This window comes from Eptesicus fuscus, chromosome 6 (assembly GCF_027574615.1).
Source record: "Eptesicus fuscus isolate TK198812 chromosome 6, DD_ASM_mEF_20220401, whole genome shotgun sequence".
NCBI classification, from domain to species: domain Eukaryota; kingdom Metazoa; phylum Chordata; class Mammalia; order Chiroptera; family Vespertilionidae; genus Eptesicus; species Eptesicus fuscus.
In genome coordinates this window covers 27,777,385-27,796,972 of record NC_072478.1, presented here as the reverse complement: position 1 = coordinate 27,796,972, position 19,588 = coordinate 27,777,385, and the positions used below count along the sequence as shown (strand labels likewise).

Here is a 19,588-nt window from a genome sequence, read left to right as displayed (position 1 = left end):
GCTTTAAGTTGTATTACCTTCATAAACTCTTTTTTTTTTTTAAATATATTTTTATTGATTTCAGAGAGGAAGGGAGAAGGAGAGAGATAGAAACATCAATGATGAGAGATAATCATTGATCAGCTGCCTCCTGTATGCTCCCTACTGGGGATTGAACTGACAATTCCACAGACATGTGCCCTTGACCAGAATTGAACCCGGGACATTTCAGTCCGCAGGCTGACTATCTACTGAGCCAAACCAGCTAGGGCCATAAACTCTATTTTAAAAGAAAATGAACCCTATTCTAATTTCATAGAGCTGGTTGGATTGAAGGTGGATGTTTTGAGTTCCTATTACTGGTGACTTGGGTGATACAGTGTTTTCTTTTATCTCTTCCTCTACTATTCTCCCTTCTTTGTTGCTGTTACAGTGTTCATTGCTTTCCCCCAATGTGCCAGCCCCTGAGTGAGGGGCTTCAGGTACAGTGTAGAACAAGTCTCCCTGCCATCCTAGAGCTGACATTCTGTAGGAGGAGACCTCATAAACAGTGTAAATTTCAGAGGGATTAATGCCACAAGGAAAATAAACCAAGGAGGTGTGACAGTGTACAGGCAGGATTTCTTCATTTACTAACATTTTGGGCCATGTAATTCTTAGTCATGGTGGGCCATACTGTGTATTGTAGGATATTCGGCAGTATCCCTCTCTTCTACTCACTAGATGTGAGTGGCAACCTTCCCCCAAGTCATGGCCACCAAAAGTGTCCCTAGACATTACCAGCTCCTCAAGGGTGAGGGTGGCAAAGTCACTCCCACTGGGTAACCACTTTGTACATAATAGGTGCTACTTATGTATTTACTTTCATTATTCCCAGCATTTAATAACGTATCCTTTGACACTTTTATTCACAGTAATGGACTGCAAAGACAGACCAGCTTTTCCAGTCAAGAAGTTAATACAAGGTAACTTTTCTGGGAATGGGTTAATATTTGTTCCTAATTTATATCCTTCATTGTCTCCTCAGTTATATTTCTTAATTCCCCTTGAGCAGAGGTCCTCTGTTGGGTTCCTTAGCAGTAGGGGAGAAAAACAGTTGCACTTTACATTTGGAAGCCTGGGAGTCCATTTTATTATACCTCTGTTTCCCTAGGTTCCCAGGAACAAATCAGAGGTCACTGCCTTTACAGCAGCCTTTCTCTACTTCCCCCCTATTGACATTTTGTAACTTTTCAGGGGTGGGGAACTGTCCTGTATATTGTAGAGTTTAGCAGCATCCTCTTCCCCCAGGTCGTGACAACCAGACATTGCTAGATGTTCCCTAGAGCAGTGGTCGCCAACCTTTCGGACCTCATGGACCACCAGTTGTCCTCAGACCACCCATTGGCGACCGCTGTCCTAGAGGGCACAGCTGCCCCAGTTGAACCATTGTTGTGCAGGAAGATAAATGTCCCCAAATCCTTTTGTGTAAAAAAGGAGTGCATTTACACTGAGGCCAGATTAGTGGCTGGATTGTATTAAAAACCACCGTTTCTGGTTTTTAAAATTTGGTATATAGTTTCCCCCTGTAACAATTTGCCTTCTCCTCTGACAACTGATAGCAAGTTTGGTGGTGGTAGGAATTGTGTTTAGGGCAATAGTCTCCTGAGGTTAAAAGATTAGGGGCAAACCATAGGACCCAAGGGCATAATTGCTTTATAGACTGTAAAATTATGAAAAGACACACACACACACACACACACACACACACACACACACACACAGCCAGGTTGGATCATTTTGAGTATATGGAATGTTAAAGTATTGATCAATTGTCACTCTTCACACTTTCACTGTAAGGATGGTCTCCTTCTGTCTTTTATTTCAGCTCGTCTGCCCTTCAAGCGCCTGAATCTTGCCCCAAAGGAGAAAACCAAGGACAGATTGGACAACATAAGAAGCTCTCCAAGTGCTCCTGTACAAAGTCAAGTCCCCGATGTAGAAACCTCTTTGGACAACTTGGAGAACAGTTTTCATATGGGTTCTGACATAGATTTTAGACCAAAACTTGTCAATGGGAAGGGTCCCTTAGATAACTTTTTAAAAAGTAGAGTCAAAACCAGTACTGATGAGACCACAGTCATCATTGATTTGACAGAGGACTCAAGTGACCAACCAGACGACGTTTCAACCTACAATAAACTAAATTCTGCAGCCTGTCCCTCCTTGGAGGAGGCTGTAAATAGGGTCAGAGAAGAAGCTGGAGATGAGGGGGGGCTGCCGAAGGCTAGTCAGAAGGACGAGCTAACATTATCTGAAGAGACCCTTTTAGACATTCCATGCAAAACAGAGGAGGAGGGTGCTGGCTCAGGGGGCACAGAGAGGAGAGGAGACGCACAGGGAGCATCTCAGAGCTGCCCCCAGTTGACAGATGGTCCGAGAACGTGCTCAGAGAAGGACCAGGACGGTTGGAGCGAAGCTGGAGGCATCTTGTTCAAAGGGAAGGTGCCGGTGGTGCTCTTGCAGGATATCCTGAGTATAAAACCTGGAGCCAAGTCTCCAACCATCCCTCTGGACCAGGGTACGCCCTCCCGGAGGGAAGTGCTAGAGTCTAGCCACGGAGAAGACTCTGTTCTCAGCCATTCCTCCCCGAGTTCTTCCTCTCCTACCAGCTCACCTGAAGGGTGGCGTGCTTCCAAAAGTCAGCACAACGGTCCCAGTACCTTCCCCACCCTCACACCTGTCCGAAGAGTGAGTATCTCCCCAAATCCCAGCATGTTAGTGCTGATGGTGTTTCTAGTCCAGCGCCTTTTCATCTGGGGACACGATGCCCCTAGGTGGTGGTTAGAGGCTGAGTGAGTGGGGCCACTAACTAGGTCTTGTAACTTCTGGTGCAGAATTCTGATTCTTTTCAATATCAAATTCCATCAGCGGTATTCAGTGATGAGTACTGTACGTTGGGTTGTGTTGGTGGCTGGGTTAATCACCATTGTGTTGAGGCCATTCTGGTAGCCTTTGTTGTTCACACCTAGTTAGTAGTCTGGTCAATTTAGCTATTTTAGGAAATGATGGCAGTAAGTAGGCAACTGTAATGCCTGAGCTCCCTCCGTTCCTTCTTCCTGTTATAACACAGACTTGTAAGGATGGTAAAGAGTCAGTCAGTGTTGGTAAAGAGACCCCAAGACAGCAAGAAGAATATTATGGGGAATTCTGTAGAGTCAACTCTTGTCAATCTTTTTTGTTGTTAATTCTCACCTGAGGGTATTTTTATATTGATTTTTAGAGAGAGTGGGAGGGAGAGACAGAGAAACATTGATGTGAAAGAGACACATCGATTGGTTGCCTCTGCTCTCACCCTGACTGGGATCCAGCCTACAACCGAGGTACATGCCCTTAACTGGAATCTAGCCTGGGACCCTCCAATCCGTGGGCTGACGCTCTATTCACTGAGGCAAACCGGCTAGGGCAGTGGTCGGCAAACTCATTAGTCAACAGCCAAATATCAACAGTACAACGATTGGAATTTCTTTTGAGAGCCAAATTTTTTAAACTTAAACTTCTTCTAACGCCACTTCTTCAAAATAGACTCGCCCAGGCCGTGGTATTTTGTGGAAGAGCCACACGCAAGGGGCCAAAGAGCCGCATGTGGCTCGAGAGCCGCAGTTTGCCGACCACAGGGCTAGGGCATGGCCACCCATCTTAAAAACCTCACTCAAAGCAACAGAAACAAAAGGATTTTTAAGGATCACAGAAGGCTGACTTTGTTACTGGGGTCTGATCAGCACAATGGCAAATGTCACTGTTTTCACCTGTCCTTAAGGTCTTATAGATAAAACTGGTAAAATCAGTTAAGAATCCCAAAGTGTGTCTAAAGATGTTTTGGGTTTTTTGTTTTATTTTGTGAAACCTTAGTTTGTTCATCTTAGGTTGTTGTTGTTTTTAATATGTAAAATTGGATCTGGGGTGGGTTATTTAATCTCTACCTGCTTAATTTGACCCTAAGCCACCAACCTTGATCACTTTCTGAAATTTGATCTCTAAGGCAGCAGTCGCCAATTGGTGGTCCGTGAAATCCGAAAGGTTGGCGATTGCTGCTCTAAGGAACTCATTTTTCTAGATGATTCCATTTCTTGTTTTTCATCTCCTAAGTATAGGAGAAAATGGCTTCCTCTGTGGGCTCATAAAATATCAAGAATGGAGCAGTCTTTTTTTCTTTTCTTCTAAGTTTCTCAGTGTGGTAGATATGCATTTTTATTTATTTTTTAATATGTTTTTATTGATTTGAGAGAGAGAGGGAGGGAAAGGGAGAGAGAAACATTGCTATGAGAGAGAAACATTGATTGGTTGCCTCCGTACTCGCCCTAACCTGGGGATTAAATCTGCAATCTAGGTATGTATGTGCCCTGACTAGGAATCGATCAGAACAATTGAACCGGCAACATTTCAGTGCATAGGATGATGCTCAACCAACTGAGCCACAGCGTCCTGGCCTGGATATACATTTTTATTTTTTATTTATTTATTTTTTAAAATATATTTTATTGATTTTTTACAGAGAGGAAGGGAGAGGGTTAGAGAGTTAGAAACATCCAAGAGAGAGAAACATCGATCAGCTGCCTCCTGCACACCCCCCTACTGGGGATGTGCCCGCAACCAAGGTACATGCCCTTGACTGGAATCGAACCCGGGACCCTTCAGTCCGCTGGCCGACACTCTATCCACTGAGCCACACCGGCCAGGGCTGGATATACATTTTTAAACTTCCACCTGAGCTGTTACTCAGACTCTCAAAATCAGAATTTGAGCCCCTCTTGCTGTCAGCCATATTGTTGGGTCCCTCTTGGTTGGAATCCTTTCAGACTGATGCTAATCCTTTACAGAACTACTTTATCACGTGATGTGTCACAGCCAGTTAGCCTGGAGAACAGGACATTACATTTTTCCATTCTTAATAGCTTCGTTAAGTTAATGCTCATAGCCAAACCTGAGAATATGAAGTCACATAGTTGGTCATTGTCATGAAACAATGTTACTCTGTCCACTGGCCCAAATGGCTCTAAGACAGCTGAGCATGGGAACTAGGTGTTCTCAGTTTAGGAAACCTACATCTGGGATGCTAGGTCTTACTTTGAGCACAGGATTGGGGTTTTGAAATGCTCTAGAAGGCATTGTTATCACTGCTTTGCAAGTCATATACACTGCAAGTGGTGAAGACTCGGGCTGTCCCAGAGCCTGTGGCAGAAAATCAGACCATTCCATCGCAAGAGTGGAAGTAGAGCCCCCTGATGTTGGGTGGCACTAAAGGTATGAAAGTGAAATGAGTGGATTTCCTGATTTGCTTGTGCCTTTTGTGATTGGTACGTAACTTGAACAGCTTTTCCTGCCTTGGCCTTTGAGATTTTCCTGATCCCTGTTACTGTGGGAACACTTCGTTTTTCCATTTTCCCTTGACACCACCTTTCCAGAGTGTAGCCAGACACTTGCTGGAAGCTTACTGATTGTTTCATATTACCATGTAACGTGGTTTTTACTGCTCTCTGTTAGTCCTGGAGTTGGTACCACTGTGTTTGGGAACTCCTAGGCATTCACTGGTCCTCTATTTGTGTGTTGTTGTTTTTGTTTTATTTTTTGTTTGTTTGTTTTTCTTGGGAGCTTGTTAAAATGCAGGTCCTGCTGTCCCTTCCCAGGGATCTAGAGACTCACTTTGGAAAACAGTTTATAACACCTTTTATTGCTAGCTTAAAGAGCTTTATTTAGCACTAGAGGCCCAGTGCACGAAATTCGTGCACAGGAGGGGGGTTGTCCCTCAGCCCAGCCTATACCCTCTCCAATTTGGGACCCTTCAAGGGATGTCCGACTGCCCATCCCGGGGATCGGGCCTAAAATCGGGCCTAAACGGGCAGTCGGACATCCCTCTCACAATCCAGGACTGCTGGCTCCCAACTGCTTGCCTGCCTGCCTTCCTGATTGCCCCAACCGCTTCTGCCTGCCTCTCACAATCCAGGACTGCTGGCTCCCAACTGCTTGCCTGCCTGCCTTCCTGATTGCCCCTAACCGCTTCTGCCTGCCAGCCTGATCACCCCCTAACCACTCTGCTGCCAGCCTGTTTGCCCCCAACTTCCCTCTTCTGCCGGCCTGGTCACCCCTAACTGCCCTCTCCTGCAGGGTTGATCACCTCCAACTGCCCTTCCTTGCAGGCTTGGTCCCTCTCAACTGCCCTCCCTTGCAGGCAGGGTGCCTCCCAACTGCCCTCTCCTGCTGGCCATCTTGTGGTGGCCATCCTGTGTCCACATGGGGGCAGGATTTTTGACCACATGGGGGCAGCTATATTGTGTGTTGCAGTGATGATCAATCTGCATAGTACTCTTTTATTAGATAGGATAGAGGCCTGGTACAGGGGTGAGGGCCAGCTGGTTTGCCCTGAAGGGTGTCCCTGATCAGGGTGGGGTACCCTGGGGGCATGGGGCGGCCTGAGCAAGAGGCCTGTGGTGGTTTGCAGGCCGGCCACGCCCCCTGGCAACGCAAGCGGAGGCCCTGGTATCTGGAATTTATTTTCCTTCTGCAATTGAAACTTTGTAGCCTGGAGCAGAGCCAAGCCTGGGGCTTCCTCCGAGGCCCGAAGCCATTTGTGTTGGGGTTATAATTGAAACTTTGTTGCCTTAAGCAGGTGGGCCTGGCCAGGGTGTGTGGAAAGCTTTGCTTCCCCTGTTGCTGGCGACAACCCTGGCCTGCTCTCTCAAGCTCCATTCTGCCGCCATTTGTTTGAATTTGTTTACCTTCTATAATTGAAACTTTGTAGCTTGAGTGGAGGCTTAGACCTGCAACGGCTGGCAGAAAGCTTGGCTTCCTCTGTTACCTAGGAAACCTTGCTCTCTGAGGCTGTAGCCATCTTGGTTTGGGTTAATTTGCATACTTGCTCTGATTTGGGTGGTGGGCGTGGCTTGTGGGTGTGTCGGAGGTATGGTCAATTTGCATATTTGTCTATTATTAGATTAGATTAGAGCTTTTTACCACTTGTGGTAGAACTATTTCCCAAGTTTGTTTGCAATGAGATGTGCTAATTATTCCACAGATAATAATGTTGATATAGTTGTGTTACTGGAATCTTTGCCTTGTCTCTGTACAAATGAGCCCAGATCACTGAAACTTTTTCACATATACTTTTAATTTTACAAGTATTAAATTCCCCATGTTTAGAAGATTATTATTAAAACATGACAGTCCCCTTCTTCTCCCCCAGGTTGCCATTATCATCACAGTATCATTTTGTTTTCTTATGTGAGTGTATACTGTAAATTTGTTTCTTTTTCATTGGAGGGTGTCTCATTTTCTATATTGGGATGGGAAGAGGTATCTTTCTTTAACTGCCTATGGTGTGGATATACTGCACTTTACAAAGTCAGCCTCATGATGGATATTTCTGTTGTCTCTAATTCTCTGCCTGTGCAGAATGGTAATTGTAATGAACTTCCTTCTACATGGATCCTGGGGCTGTTCAGTAGGTTTGTGGGCTCCCATTGAATAATTTTTTCCACTTATACTCAAATATGGCTGGACCAATTTGGGTTGTGCCTTCTCCTACTGTTAAATTTTCAGCTGCTGCTGCTACTGAGCCCATCCATTCCAGCCTCCTCACCTCATTCACTGTGTATCTGCTCTGAGCTTAGAAATTCGATCTTATGTATAAGGAGAGCAGAATAAATAGGATTCTCATGATAAAGTGTAGAAATTTTAATGCACACACATGGTTAAATCTGCTTTCACAGGAGGTAGTTGGTGTATGTTTCAGCCTCCTTCTGGGATCCTGGGTTTTGTTTTTGGTAGTTATGTTCCAGAGAGATAAAACATACGGCCCATGATTTTGAGAGAGAGTTCTATAAATACTTACGCCATGTGTCACAAAGATAAAATTATATTAGACCAATAAGGTCCTCCCATATGTCTAGTAAAGATACTGGTTTTATATTAAACCGTAATTGCTGAGGTTGTTGCATGTCATTACAGTGGCTCCTGATATTCATGTTAATTCTAGTATTCCTGGACTCACAGCAAAGGGGAAGCAATGTAAAAGGCACTAGATTCTGCAACTGAAATTCCACAAGTATGGGCAAGACTTAAGTGTGTTCCACTTCCCATCACCACTCCCAAATACTCATATATGAGTCTGGAAATCACATCCATTATTATCTTTGAATACAAAATAAAGGACAATGACAGAGAAATATAGCAACTTACAAATTCTGCTGTTAAATCGTTTACTGTGGGGGTGAAGCCCATAGACTTGGCAGCTGAAGTGGATTCTGAAGGGGCAAGTGCTTTTTTTTTTTCTTGCTTTTTTTAAATTTTTTATTTTATTGTTTAAAGTATTGCAAATAGTAGTACATATGTCTCCTTTTTTTTCTCATTGACCTTCCCCTGCAGATGCTTTTTCTTAGGCCCTTGGTAGGCTTTGGTAACTGGCATTTCAGTTGGCGCATGCTCACTTGGGCGTAATCTCTATGGCATTTGAGCTCCTGCCAACACAAGGCTTTCAGATGACTGCTCAGCCTTTTCCTATAGGAAGGCTGAGTCCAGAAAGAAGTTGATATGACAAGAAGGATGCCTTCTTAGTTTATTAATTATGAGTTTTATTCTGTCAGAGGTCTTAGTTGGGGCTGAGGCTTTCCTAGATAGAGAAATCACAGTTATATAGTGTTGTCAATATCTTAAGATAAATGGACCTTTGGTTTTCCAGCTCCACTTCAGTCTTATTTTTTGGCTGCCTGTCCAAGTCTGAACTCTCTCCCCACTGCTCTTCAACCTAATGGTTTGGTTGTTAGAACTCCCTGCTCTGCAGAGAGCTTAGGCCAGTAGTCTGAACTCCTGTTCATATTTTTTTTTTCTTTTACACAATATATTTTTATTGGTTTTTAGAGAGAGAGGAAGGGAGAGGGATAGAGAGGTAGAAAAACCGTCAGTCGGCTGCCTCCTGCATGCTCCCCTACTTAGGATTGAGCCCGAAACTCAGGCATGTGCCCTAACCAGGAATTGAACCCATGACCTCTTGGTTCCTGGGTCGATGCTCAACCACTGAGCCATGCCAGCTGGGCATGTTCATATTTTAATCAGAAACCATTTGGCCAGCATGAATCCAACCATGTGTCTTGAGAAGTCCTTGTCACCACTCTCAGTTTGAAGCAGGGTGATAAAAAAAGCTATGCTCTAGAATATAGGGATTCTTTTTAAAATATATATTTTTTTATTGATTTCAGAGAGGGAGAGAAAAACATCAGTGATGAGAGAAAATCATCGATTGGCTGTTTCCTGCAGGCCTCCCACTGGGGATTGAGCTTGCAACCCAGGCATGACCTCCTGGTTCATAGGTTGATGCTCAACCACTGAGCCACATTGGTCGGACTAGAACATAGGAATTCTAGATCAGATTGCCTCCTCTGGCAAGTTGACCTTTTTTCTTGAGCATTCGCTTTGCATTCTAAAAACAGAACTGCACCAGGCAGAGAGGACAGATTGTTTTTAGACAAAATTTACATAAAATTGACAATTCTCTGGTAAATTACCTGTAAGAGCTCGATCCTCTTTGGCCAGGGTATGTCCTCTAGTTGGCTACAAATCATACCACTCCGTGTTGTCCGCATTGCGTCTATTTTCAAGCTTGTCTTGTTTTTCTTGTGCTTGTCCATCCCCCACCCCACAAACCTGTCATTCATTTGTGTCATCTGCCTCTCCCATCTTACCTCTCGTCCCTAGATGCACACATGTGTACTTCATTGCAGTTTATGACCCCACTAAGATATTTTGGTTCTTTATGGTAAAAACTGGTCACCTGGAAATGTTTTCATTTTTCTTGTTTTGCAAATAAGTCCTTAATAGTGTGGGTCACTTGTTCCCTTCTTCCCTCTCCCCAAAGGACTGTGTAATGTGTTAAATGTGTTAAAGTGACTGAAACAGTTCACATTTAAAGATAAATGTCTTTCATTTCAGATAACTAAGAAATTGGTCAAAGATTCTGTCGAGAAGAACAAGATGAGACTACAAAGAGTAAGACTTTTTCTCTGAAATAGAAAATTAACCTGTTGTGCTTTTTGCATTAAATATAAGCTAAGCCCCTTGCCCTTCCATCAGCCCAGTTATTACCTCTCCTGGCTTATCCTGACCCTCATTGTAACTCTTGCTTCATTTTACATATCTGGGCTTGGTAGACTGCCATCATTTTTAGCTTTGCGGATGCTTAAGGCTTTGCATGTAGACTTTTCTAAGCTTTCATTATTATCATAATAATATTTGTGTATCCTATTGTAGCTTAAAATTGTCTTCACAAGAACCTAGTCCCTTTCCTTGCATCCCAGGCTTCTACAAATAGATTTAGGTTCCATTGCTTCCCCTACACTCGGTGGGTGATTACTACTTAGTGATTTACTGCTGAGTCATGGATTCTATTATCTGGGGCTCACCACATTTCACACGCATTGGTGCAGGGGCCTTCTTTCTTATTGCTGTGAAGAACAGAGAAGGCCATTGGGTTTCTACCTCCCATGCCAGCTCACGGAATGGGCACTGATTGATGACAGTTGGCTGTCTATTCACCAGGTGCTTCGTGTGCCGTCCATCTTATGGCTGTGCTCGGTTTTTGTAGGTCCAGTTATGATGGCTTCTTTAGAGTGTATCTCATTCTCCATTGGGATACCAGAGAAGGCCACATGTGGATGGGAGTGGAGAGGGACTCAAGTATGGCTAGAGATCTGATTTATCTGATTGACCTGTGATTTACAGAGCCCTCTGTCTTCTTATACACCAGAGGAGAGGTGCTAGTCTCATTAATAGAGACCAGGCACCTTTTTAAGTATCCTATGTGTCAGGTGAAGGTGCTGAGGATACTTGGTGAGAATTGAACATTCAAACATCTCTAACTGCCTTCGTGGCTTTTTTTGTGTGTGTTTTCTTAATTTACTTTATTGTTGAAAGTCATATAGATATCCCGTGGCTTTTATTAAAGCAACCAAAGGGTTATCAGGACAGAAGGTAGAGCCCTGGCTGGTTTGGCTCAGTGGATAGAGCGTCGGCCTGCCGACTGAAGGGTCCTGGGTTCAATTCCAGTCAAGGGCACATGCCCGGGTTTCGGGCTCTATCCCCAGTGGGGGGCGTGCGGGAGGCCCCCAATCAATGAATCTCTCTTATCATTGATATTTCTCTCTCTCTCTCTCTCTCTCTCTCTCTGCCTTTCTCTCTGAAATCAATAAAAATATATATATTTTTAAAAAGACAGAAGGTAGAATATTCTTTAAAGACAAGGCATAATCATACACCCAGACTGACAGAGGAGTTGGGCTCCCCACCTTGGGAAGATCATCTTTGGTGGTAATGTAATGGTCCTTAAAAGTTACCCTGTGCTGTGTTAGAAACTAACTGCTCTTCTGGTCAAGAATTCAAGATTCTTTAATAACTCAGTGCCTCGCACTGCATGCCAATTCTTTGGAATGAGGCACTGATGTGCTAAAACAAGACATTACCGCTTTAACAAATATCAAAGACATTCGCTACTTTCTCCTTAGTAATACAAATTTCTCTGTCCTTTCTTCACATCTACCTTTCTTTTCAGATCCTGAGAAATTGTTTTAAAGATTAAAAATAATACTTTTTTCTTTGCTTTTATTTTTTATGGTTATCATCTATTCCCAACTGTTTTAAGACTGTACCCATTAGGTTTCCTATCCTTGCCTCATCCAATCTTCCATTTTAAAGGAAATAAAATAAACCCTGTCATCTGGTATGATTTTGAGGGTATGGAAAGAAAAATGCTTTTGTGCCTGGCCAGTGTTGCCCAATGGTTGAGCCTTGACCTATGCACCAGGAGGTCACGGTTCGATTCCCGGTTAGGGCACATACCTGGGTTTCAGGCTTGATCCCCAGTGTGGGGTGTACAGAAGGCAGCTAATGGATGATTTTCTTTCATCATTTATGTTTCTCATCGATGTTTCTATCTCTCCCTATCCTTTCATCTCTCTTTCAAAATCAATAAAAACATACTAATAAAAAAAAAGAAAAATGCTTTTGTTTTAAAGGCAGGGATGCAAAACCTATAGGTGTTTCTGTCTTTATCTTAGCACAGATTTTTTTAAAAATTTTTTTATTAATTTAAGGGGGAGAGTGAGAAAGAGAAACATCGATTTGTTGTTTCACTTATTTCTGTATTCACCGGTTGATTCTTGTATGTGCCCTGACCAGGGATTGAAGCCACAACCTTGGTGCGTTGGGAAGATGTTCTAACCCAGCGGTGGCCAACCTTTTGGACCTCGCAGACCACCGGTTGGCGACCGCTGCTCTAACCAACTGAGCTCCCCCGCCAGGGCTTTCCAGCAGATTTCTGATTGAATAAAAGCAGCTCAAATGAATAGTGGGCATCCTGCATAGGCAGCCCAGGGGTATTTATTTAATCTTTTTTAATTAAGTAAAATTCCAGCCAGGAATCGAATTGTGACTTCCTGGTTCAACCACTAAGCCATGCAGGCCAGGCAGGAAAGTATTTTAGCCCTAGCTGGTTTTAGCTCAGGGGATAGAGCGTTAGCCTGTGGACAGAAGGGTCCCCAGTTTGATTCTGGTCAAGGGCACATGCCCGGGTTGTGGGCTCGATTTCCAGTAGGGGGCGTGCAGGAGGCAGCCAGTCAATGATTTTCTCTCATCATTGATGTTTCTATCTCTCTCCCTTTCCTTTGCTCTCTGAAATCAATAAAAACATTTAAATAACATACTTTTTTTTTTTTTTGAGGGTATGTTTTTGGTTTTTTTTTAATATATTTTTATTACTCTAACTGGTTTGGCTCAGTGGATAAGGGTCCCAGGTTTGATTCCAGTCAAGGGCATGTACCTTGGTTGCGGGCACATCCCCAGTAGGTGGTGTGCAGGAGGCAGCTGATTGATGTTTCTCTCTCATTGATGTTTCTAACTCTCTATCCCTCTCCCTTCCTCTCTATAAAAAAATTAATAAAATATATTTTAAATATATATATATATATGTGTATATGGATATATACTTTATTGATTTCAGATGGAAAGGGAAAGGGACAGAGAGATAGAAACATCAATGATGAGAGAAAATCATTGATTGGCTGCCTCCTGCACACCCACTACTGGGAATTGAGCCCCCAACCTGGGCATATGTGCCCTTTACCGGAATCAAGCCCAGGACCCTTCAGTCCGCAGGCCGACGTTCTTATCTCCTGAGCCAAACTGGCTAGGACAAGAAGCTGTTTTAAATGAATCTTATTTTGAATGGCCCACAAGATCCTGTGACAATAGCTAATTCTCACAACAGAAGGAAATGTGATGGAAAAATCACTTCCATGTACGGATATTGACCATCAAGCTTCTTCTAGAGCTGGTTCCTTTATTCTTTCCCCCCCCCCCTTTTTTTTTTTTTAATTCTCTATTGATTTCAGAGCGGAAGAGAGTGGGGGAGAGATAGAAACATCAATTATGGCCCTAGCCAGTTTGGCTCTGGATAGAGCACTTACCTTTGGACTTAAGGGTCCCGTGTTCAATTCCGGTCAAGGGCATGTACCTCAGTTGTAGGCTTCTCCTCGGCCCAGGCCCTGGTCAGGGAGCATGCAGGAGGCAGCCAATCAATGTGTTTCTCTCATATTCCTCTGTCTTTCCTTTTCTCTTCCACTATCTAAAAATCAGTAGAAAAATATCCTAAGGTGAGAATTAAAAAAGAAAGGAAGAAACATCAATGATGAGAGAGAATCATTGATCGGCTGCCTCCTGCACGTCCCACTCTGGGGATCAAGCCCGCAACCTGGGCATGTGCCCTGGTTGAGAATTGAACCGCTACCACCTGGTTCATAGGTCGACACCCAACCACTAAGCAACGCTGGCTGGGCCATTCTTTCCCTTTCTGGTTGAACATATTGTCATGCTGACCTGACCCTTCCCGGGAGGTCTACAGGGACACAGCTGTCCAATTGTCTCTTGGCTGTAGGATAAGGAGCGTTTGGGCAAGCAGCTGAAGTTACAGGCCGAAAAAGAAGAAAAGGAGAAGCTAAAGGAGGAGGCCAAGCGTGCCAAGGAAGAAGCCAGGAGAAGGAGAGAGGAAGAGAAAGAGCTAAAGGAGAAGGAGAGGCGTGAAAAAAGGGAGAAGGAAGAAAAGGAGAAGGCTGAGAAGCAGCGACTCAAGGAGGAGCGGCGTAAGGAGCGGCAGGAGGCCCTGGAGTGAGTGTCCTCCGAGGGTGGCCTGAGCACTCAGGGGCCAGGCCGCTCCCCCTTCCCTCCCTTTCTGTATCTTCCCTGAGGAAGGGATACAAAAATACAAAAAGCCTCTGCCCTGGTACCCTCTTCCCCTCTCCTGCCTCTGTCTTCCAGCGACACCTGTGCAGACCCAAAGTGACCCATGGGTTCTTGTCCAGGAACACAGGCTTTGTTTGTGTGCTTGGGGCACTGGTTGGCTAAAAATGAATTTTATGTCCCACAGGGCTAAGCTGGAGGAGAAGAGGAAAAAGGAAGAGGAGAAACGGCTGAGAGAAGAAGAAAAGGTAGACATCCTCCCCAGAACCTCCATATTCTAGTCTGTTTGAGAAATGGATCCTGGAGTCCTCATAAGCAGGATTTTTGCCTATTGCTGCCCTGTGTTCCTTAGGTCATGAGAAGCTCAGTGGCCCCACAGGGACTGGCATGTGTGTGTACATATGTTTTGTTGATTGTTGTCATGCTGGCCTGTCACATGCCTGCTGGCTAGACATCCGGGCCTTTCTGTCTACAAGAGTACCTCTGACACTTTGAGATTGCTTGGTGTACCCAGTTGAGGGTTGATGGGTTTTGAGAGCTATCATCAAAATAATGCTTTCCATTTTAAAATGTTCAGGGTTTGCCCTGGTTGGTATAGCTGAGCAGTTAGAGCATCGGCCTGAGCACCAAAAGGTCACGGATTCATTACTCAGTCAAGGGCACGTACCTGGGTTGCAGGTTAGATATCTGGCCCCAGTTGGGGGGAATGTAGGAGGCAACCATTCAATGTGTCTCTCTCACATCAGTGTTTCTCCCTCTCCGTCTCCCTCTCATCCCCTCCTCCCCCTCTCTTCTACACTCTCTATAAAGCAGTGGGAAAAAATATCCTCTGGTGAGGATTAAAAAACACACCACAAGGTCGGGGTTTAGTTCTAGGGGACTTTGCGTTTTTGAAAATACACCATTTCTTTTTATTTCTTCGTCTTCTATTATATTGCAGCGCATTAAAGCAGAGAAAGCTGAAATCACGAGGTTCTTCCAGAAACCAAAGACTCCACAGGCCCCCAAGGTGAGCAGCAGCTTTGTTTAGCCTTCCTTTTCATCTCTGTCAGGCTCTTCTTTGGGGAAAACAAAAAGCTTTTTTCTGACCAGAGGGGCCTCCACTTGCACAGGGAGCTTCTATTTCTGGTAGGGCCTAGAGATTCTCCCTGTGTCCTTGAAAAAGCAAAAAGTGGCACATTGCTAACAAGACCGTCATGTGTTTAGGGATCGCTTCATGAAAAATTTTGTGTGAGTCGCTGTATGAGGCGGGTTAAGAGAAGACCTAGTCCTTACCCTCTGGACTTTATGCACAAGATGGGAAGCAAGGTTAAGCGTAAGCAAGAGCCCAGAGTTCTGCTTCCCCAGTCTGGCATCCAGTCACCCTCTGAAATAGCTGCTTGTGCAGACCCCAGATCCTGCCCCCTCTCTTCTCCCTCCATGCTGCAGAAGTAACCCATCTTCTCCGATGCAAGAGTGTCCTTCCAGATCTTTCTTCATTTAGATCCCTTTGTATGTTTGTGCATTTGTATACACATACATCAGGATCACTAAGAATATGTGATGTTACTGCATTGTTTGCATAGCTGTAACTTGAATTTTTGCCAGGTCGGCACATTTGGGTCTATTCCAATCTTTTTTGTTGCTATGTAATGTTTCATAATGTGGATGGTGTCACAGTATATAGATCCATTCAACTATTGATCCCCCATCCATGGTGCTATGAATCACTCACCTGCCTATGCTCAGGTGGCTTCCTTTTTATTGCTACGTGAGACAGTGGAAGGAAGACAGGAGAGAGACAGAAACATCGATCGGCTGCTTCCTGTATGTACCCAACAGGTGATCGAACCCGCAACCTGGGTATGTGCCCTGACCGGCAATGTGATGGCGCCCAACCAACTGAGCCACACTGGCCAGGGCATGACTTTTCTTTGAACTTAACCAACCTGATGGGTAAAAAATAGACTTTTTTTTTAACTTTACATTTTTCCATGATGTCTAATGTAGTTGAGCATCTTTTTAAATTTGTTTGCCATTGTATTTCTTTATAGGTTTGGCTTTTTGTCTTGATCTCTAGGACTTATTTATATAGCCAGGATTTTTATTCTTGGTGATATATACCACAAATGCATTCAACCTGTTAACTTGCCTTTTAACTTGTTTGTTGTAATTTTTTGTTTTAATGTCGACATTTTTATTTTATGGCAGTTGGCTTTTGGTTGGAAAGCCTTAGCTACCCTATGGTTGTAGATGCATTCTAATTTTTTTTCCAGGATTTGTTTTAATTATTTTACTTAGGAGTTTTGTTTTGTTGTTTTTTGTTTGTTTGTTTTTTATGTCTAGTTCCTTATCCTAGCTGGAATTCTCTATGCCTGTGGTTTGGGGCATGGCCAGTTTTCCCATATGGATGCCCAGTGTTCCTAGTACCTGCTCGTTAGTGAGAATAGTCAGCTAATTCTTGTCCTCTGTGCATGTTGGCATCACCAGGGAGCTTTAAAGAACACTGGGCTTGGCTCCCATCCCAGAGAATATGGGCCTGCTTTGGGCATCAGGATTTCTGACAGTCCCCAGATGATCCTGTGTGGAGCCATGATGAAGCCACTGGCCTCAGTTGTTCTTTCCTTGCTGAGGTGAAACATTGGCTTTCTTACATTGAACTTAGATGTCAGCTGTCCTTCTGACTTCCCATGCCCTCGTGTGCTGCCAGCTTTGGATTCCACTGACACAGACATTAAAGATGAGGAAGGAGCAGGCCAGCATGGCTCAGTGGTTGACCATTGACCTATGAACCAGGAGGTCACGGTTCGATTCACAGTCAGGGCATATACCCAGGTTGCAGGCTCGATCCCCAGTGTGGGTGCGCAGGAGGCAACCAATCAATGATTCTCTCATCATTGATGTTTCTATTTCTCTAGCCATCTCCTTTCCTCTCTGAAGTCAATAAAAAAAACGATGTGAAAGGAGCCTGAGCAGGGAAATCAAACTTCTCAGAATTTACAGTGTGTGGTTCTTAGGACACACACACCAGTGTTTCAGGTTCATGTCAGCCTTCAGTGTTGAAATTGGCCCTGTGTTGAAGGTCACCTTGTATCATAATGGTTGTGACTCTTGGTAAGCTGGTCACTCTCCAGGTCTTGGTTTCCTCACTGGGAGCTCAGGTCTTATCTTTTTTTTTTCTTTTAAAGAAAAGTCATATTTATTGTGTATAATTTACAATAAAATTTGCCATTTCCAGGAGTACTGTTGAATGAGTACTCATTGTATTAGGGCACACAATCACTGCAATAATCAAGATCTGCAGTGTTCCCATTATTCCTGATGGCTCCCTCACAGACAGTCTCCTCCTTCCCCCACCAGCCCCTGGCCACCACTACTCTGTCCCTGGAATTTTGCCTGTTCCAGAAACCTGTCATCACACAGCATCTCTTCTTTGACTTGCCCACCTCAATGGATCTGAAATGCAATGTGCTGTGGCTCACCCATGCCTCTGCTGATGGCGTCCATCGCCCAGGCGTGCCATCACATCTCATTTCCATTTCAGACGCTGGCCGGCTCCTGTGGGAAGTTTGCCCCTTTTGAAATTAAAGAGAACATGGTCCTCGCCCCTTTTTGTCGGACCACCTTTGACCAAGACCTCTGTGATCAGTTAGACCAGCTCATGCAGCAACAGAGTGGCGACTTCTCCTTCCTAAAAGATCTAAAAGGCCGGCGGCCCCTCAGATCTGGACCCACTGTGGTTTCTAACCGGAATGCGGACATTTTTAACAGGTTAGTACCCGAGAAGACTGTCCTGTGCTTATTGGTGAAGTCAGAGCATAGTTGGCAGAACTCTGGATTCTGGTTCACTGCTGAGCCATTGTGGCCTGGGCCAGTCGTCGCCTTTCCCGGTCTCAGACCCTAGCTTCAGTGCTTTGTCTCATCTCTCTCCTGGCTTCCTGTGAGCCTCCGAAATCTCCGGGTGTGCTTTTGGAGTGCAGACTGCCCATCCCGGTATGCCAGTCTCTCCTGGGAGGGATCCATTTCCATACTGGCCTCCCTGGAGGGGTGTTTCCCTGTTCTTGCTGATTCACTTACTCTCCTTGACCTGCTCACAGACAGGCCATGGGGCAGCACCATGGTGGCACTTTAGTTTCTCCCTCCTTGCTTTGTGTCTCTGGAGTAAATGTTCCCTTAGCCTTCTTCAGGAATAGGTGCTGCTGCTGCTTAATGGTTACCTGCCTTTGTAGACTGTTGGTGACCTTCCGTGGGAAGATGGGGTGACCACATCACCAGGGAGGCATATGACTGAGTGCAGTGTCTTACTCCTCAGTGATGTGGTGATAGTGGAAAGCAGCAAAGTAGATGGCATTCCTGAGAGGAAGAAGTTTGGCAGGATGAAGCTCCTGCAGTTTTCTGAGAATCACCGACCAGCATATTGGGGGACATGGAATAAGACGACGACGGTCATCCATCCAAGGGACCCCTGGGCCCAAGACAGGGTGAGCATGCAAGCAGAAGTGCCAGTGGTCTAGACACACCTGTATTTCTGTGTCTCCTTCTCAGTTTGCCTTTACACTGGTCTCTTTAATTCCGTGAGTATTCTATTTCCTGCTCTGCCCTTTCCTCCCAACCCTGAGAGGTGACAATGACGCACTGCATGTCTGTTTTCTCAGAAGCTCCTGGACTACGAGGTGGACAGTGATGACGAGTGGGAAGAGGAGGAGCCAGGAGAGTCTCTCTCTCACAGTGAAGGGGTGAGTGCAGACCTAGAATGATTGCAGCTCCCATCAGAGGGCCGCAACAGCCCTAGGCTGAATTCCTTTACATAGTTTCTGTGTCACCTGCAGAGTTGTCTGAAAATGTCAGCCAGCAGTTTACATCTGGACTCCCAACTTCTCTTGGAATACCTTATTTGGCAGCACTAACCCACTCGCCTAGCAGTAGTGGGTTGTTATTGAAGCAGTGTTGCCCTTTCTAGATGGGGCACATCCGTTCTCTAGTTCACCCAGGTCCCTGCCACTGCCTCTTGCCTTATTGGGTGAATTTACTTGTTTGTGTTCTCCCCCTCCCACACCCCATCCTCACACACTGCAATATAATAGGATTCGTTTATGGGGTTTTGGTTGATCCTCATGGTGTCCATAGGAACAACAGCAGTAGATGGCTTTTTTTTCTTCTTCTTCCTTAGACATATACAGATTTAAATTTCTAATGAAGCATGTATTCTGTTTTCACATGTGAACATACTTTTTTTTTTTTGAGGATGATGATGATGAAGTAGAAGATGAAGATGAGGATGATGGTTTTTTCGTGCCTCATGGGTATCTGTCTGAGGATGAGGGAGTAACTGAGGTGAGTGGATGCACAGGAAATTGACTGGCTTAGAGAAGAG

General features: G+C 44.7%; 1 protein-coding gene across 4 annotated transcripts in view; it reads left to right on the top strand.

Moving 5' to 3' along the window:
• The window catches only part of CHAF1A (chromatin assembly factor 1 subunit A), a 30,959-nt gene that overhangs the window by 2,112 nt on the left and 9,259 nt on the right, over positions 1–19,588 (top strand). For all 4 annotated transcript variants that reach the window (XM_008150607.3, XM_054717497.1, XM_054717496.1 and 1 more), the window contains exons 2-11: positions 894–944; positions 1,847–2,709; positions 9,940–9,996; positions 13,934–14,163; positions 14,423–14,483; positions 15,176–15,244; positions 17,759–17,985; positions 18,527–18,695; positions 18,870–18,950; positions 19,459–19,548. In XM_008150607.3, the coding sequence (XP_008148829.3) occupies positions 894–944; positions 1,847–2,709; positions 9,940–9,996; positions 13,934–14,163; positions 14,423–14,483; positions 15,176–15,244; positions 17,759–17,985; positions 18,527–18,695; positions 18,870–18,950; positions 19,459–19,548 (1,898 nt within the window). The remainder of the gene's footprint in view (positions 1–893; positions 945–1,846; positions 2,710–9,939; positions 9,997–13,933; positions 14,164–14,422; positions 14,484–15,175; positions 15,245–17,758; positions 17,986–18,526; positions 18,696–18,869; positions 18,951–19,458; positions 19,549–19,588) is intronic.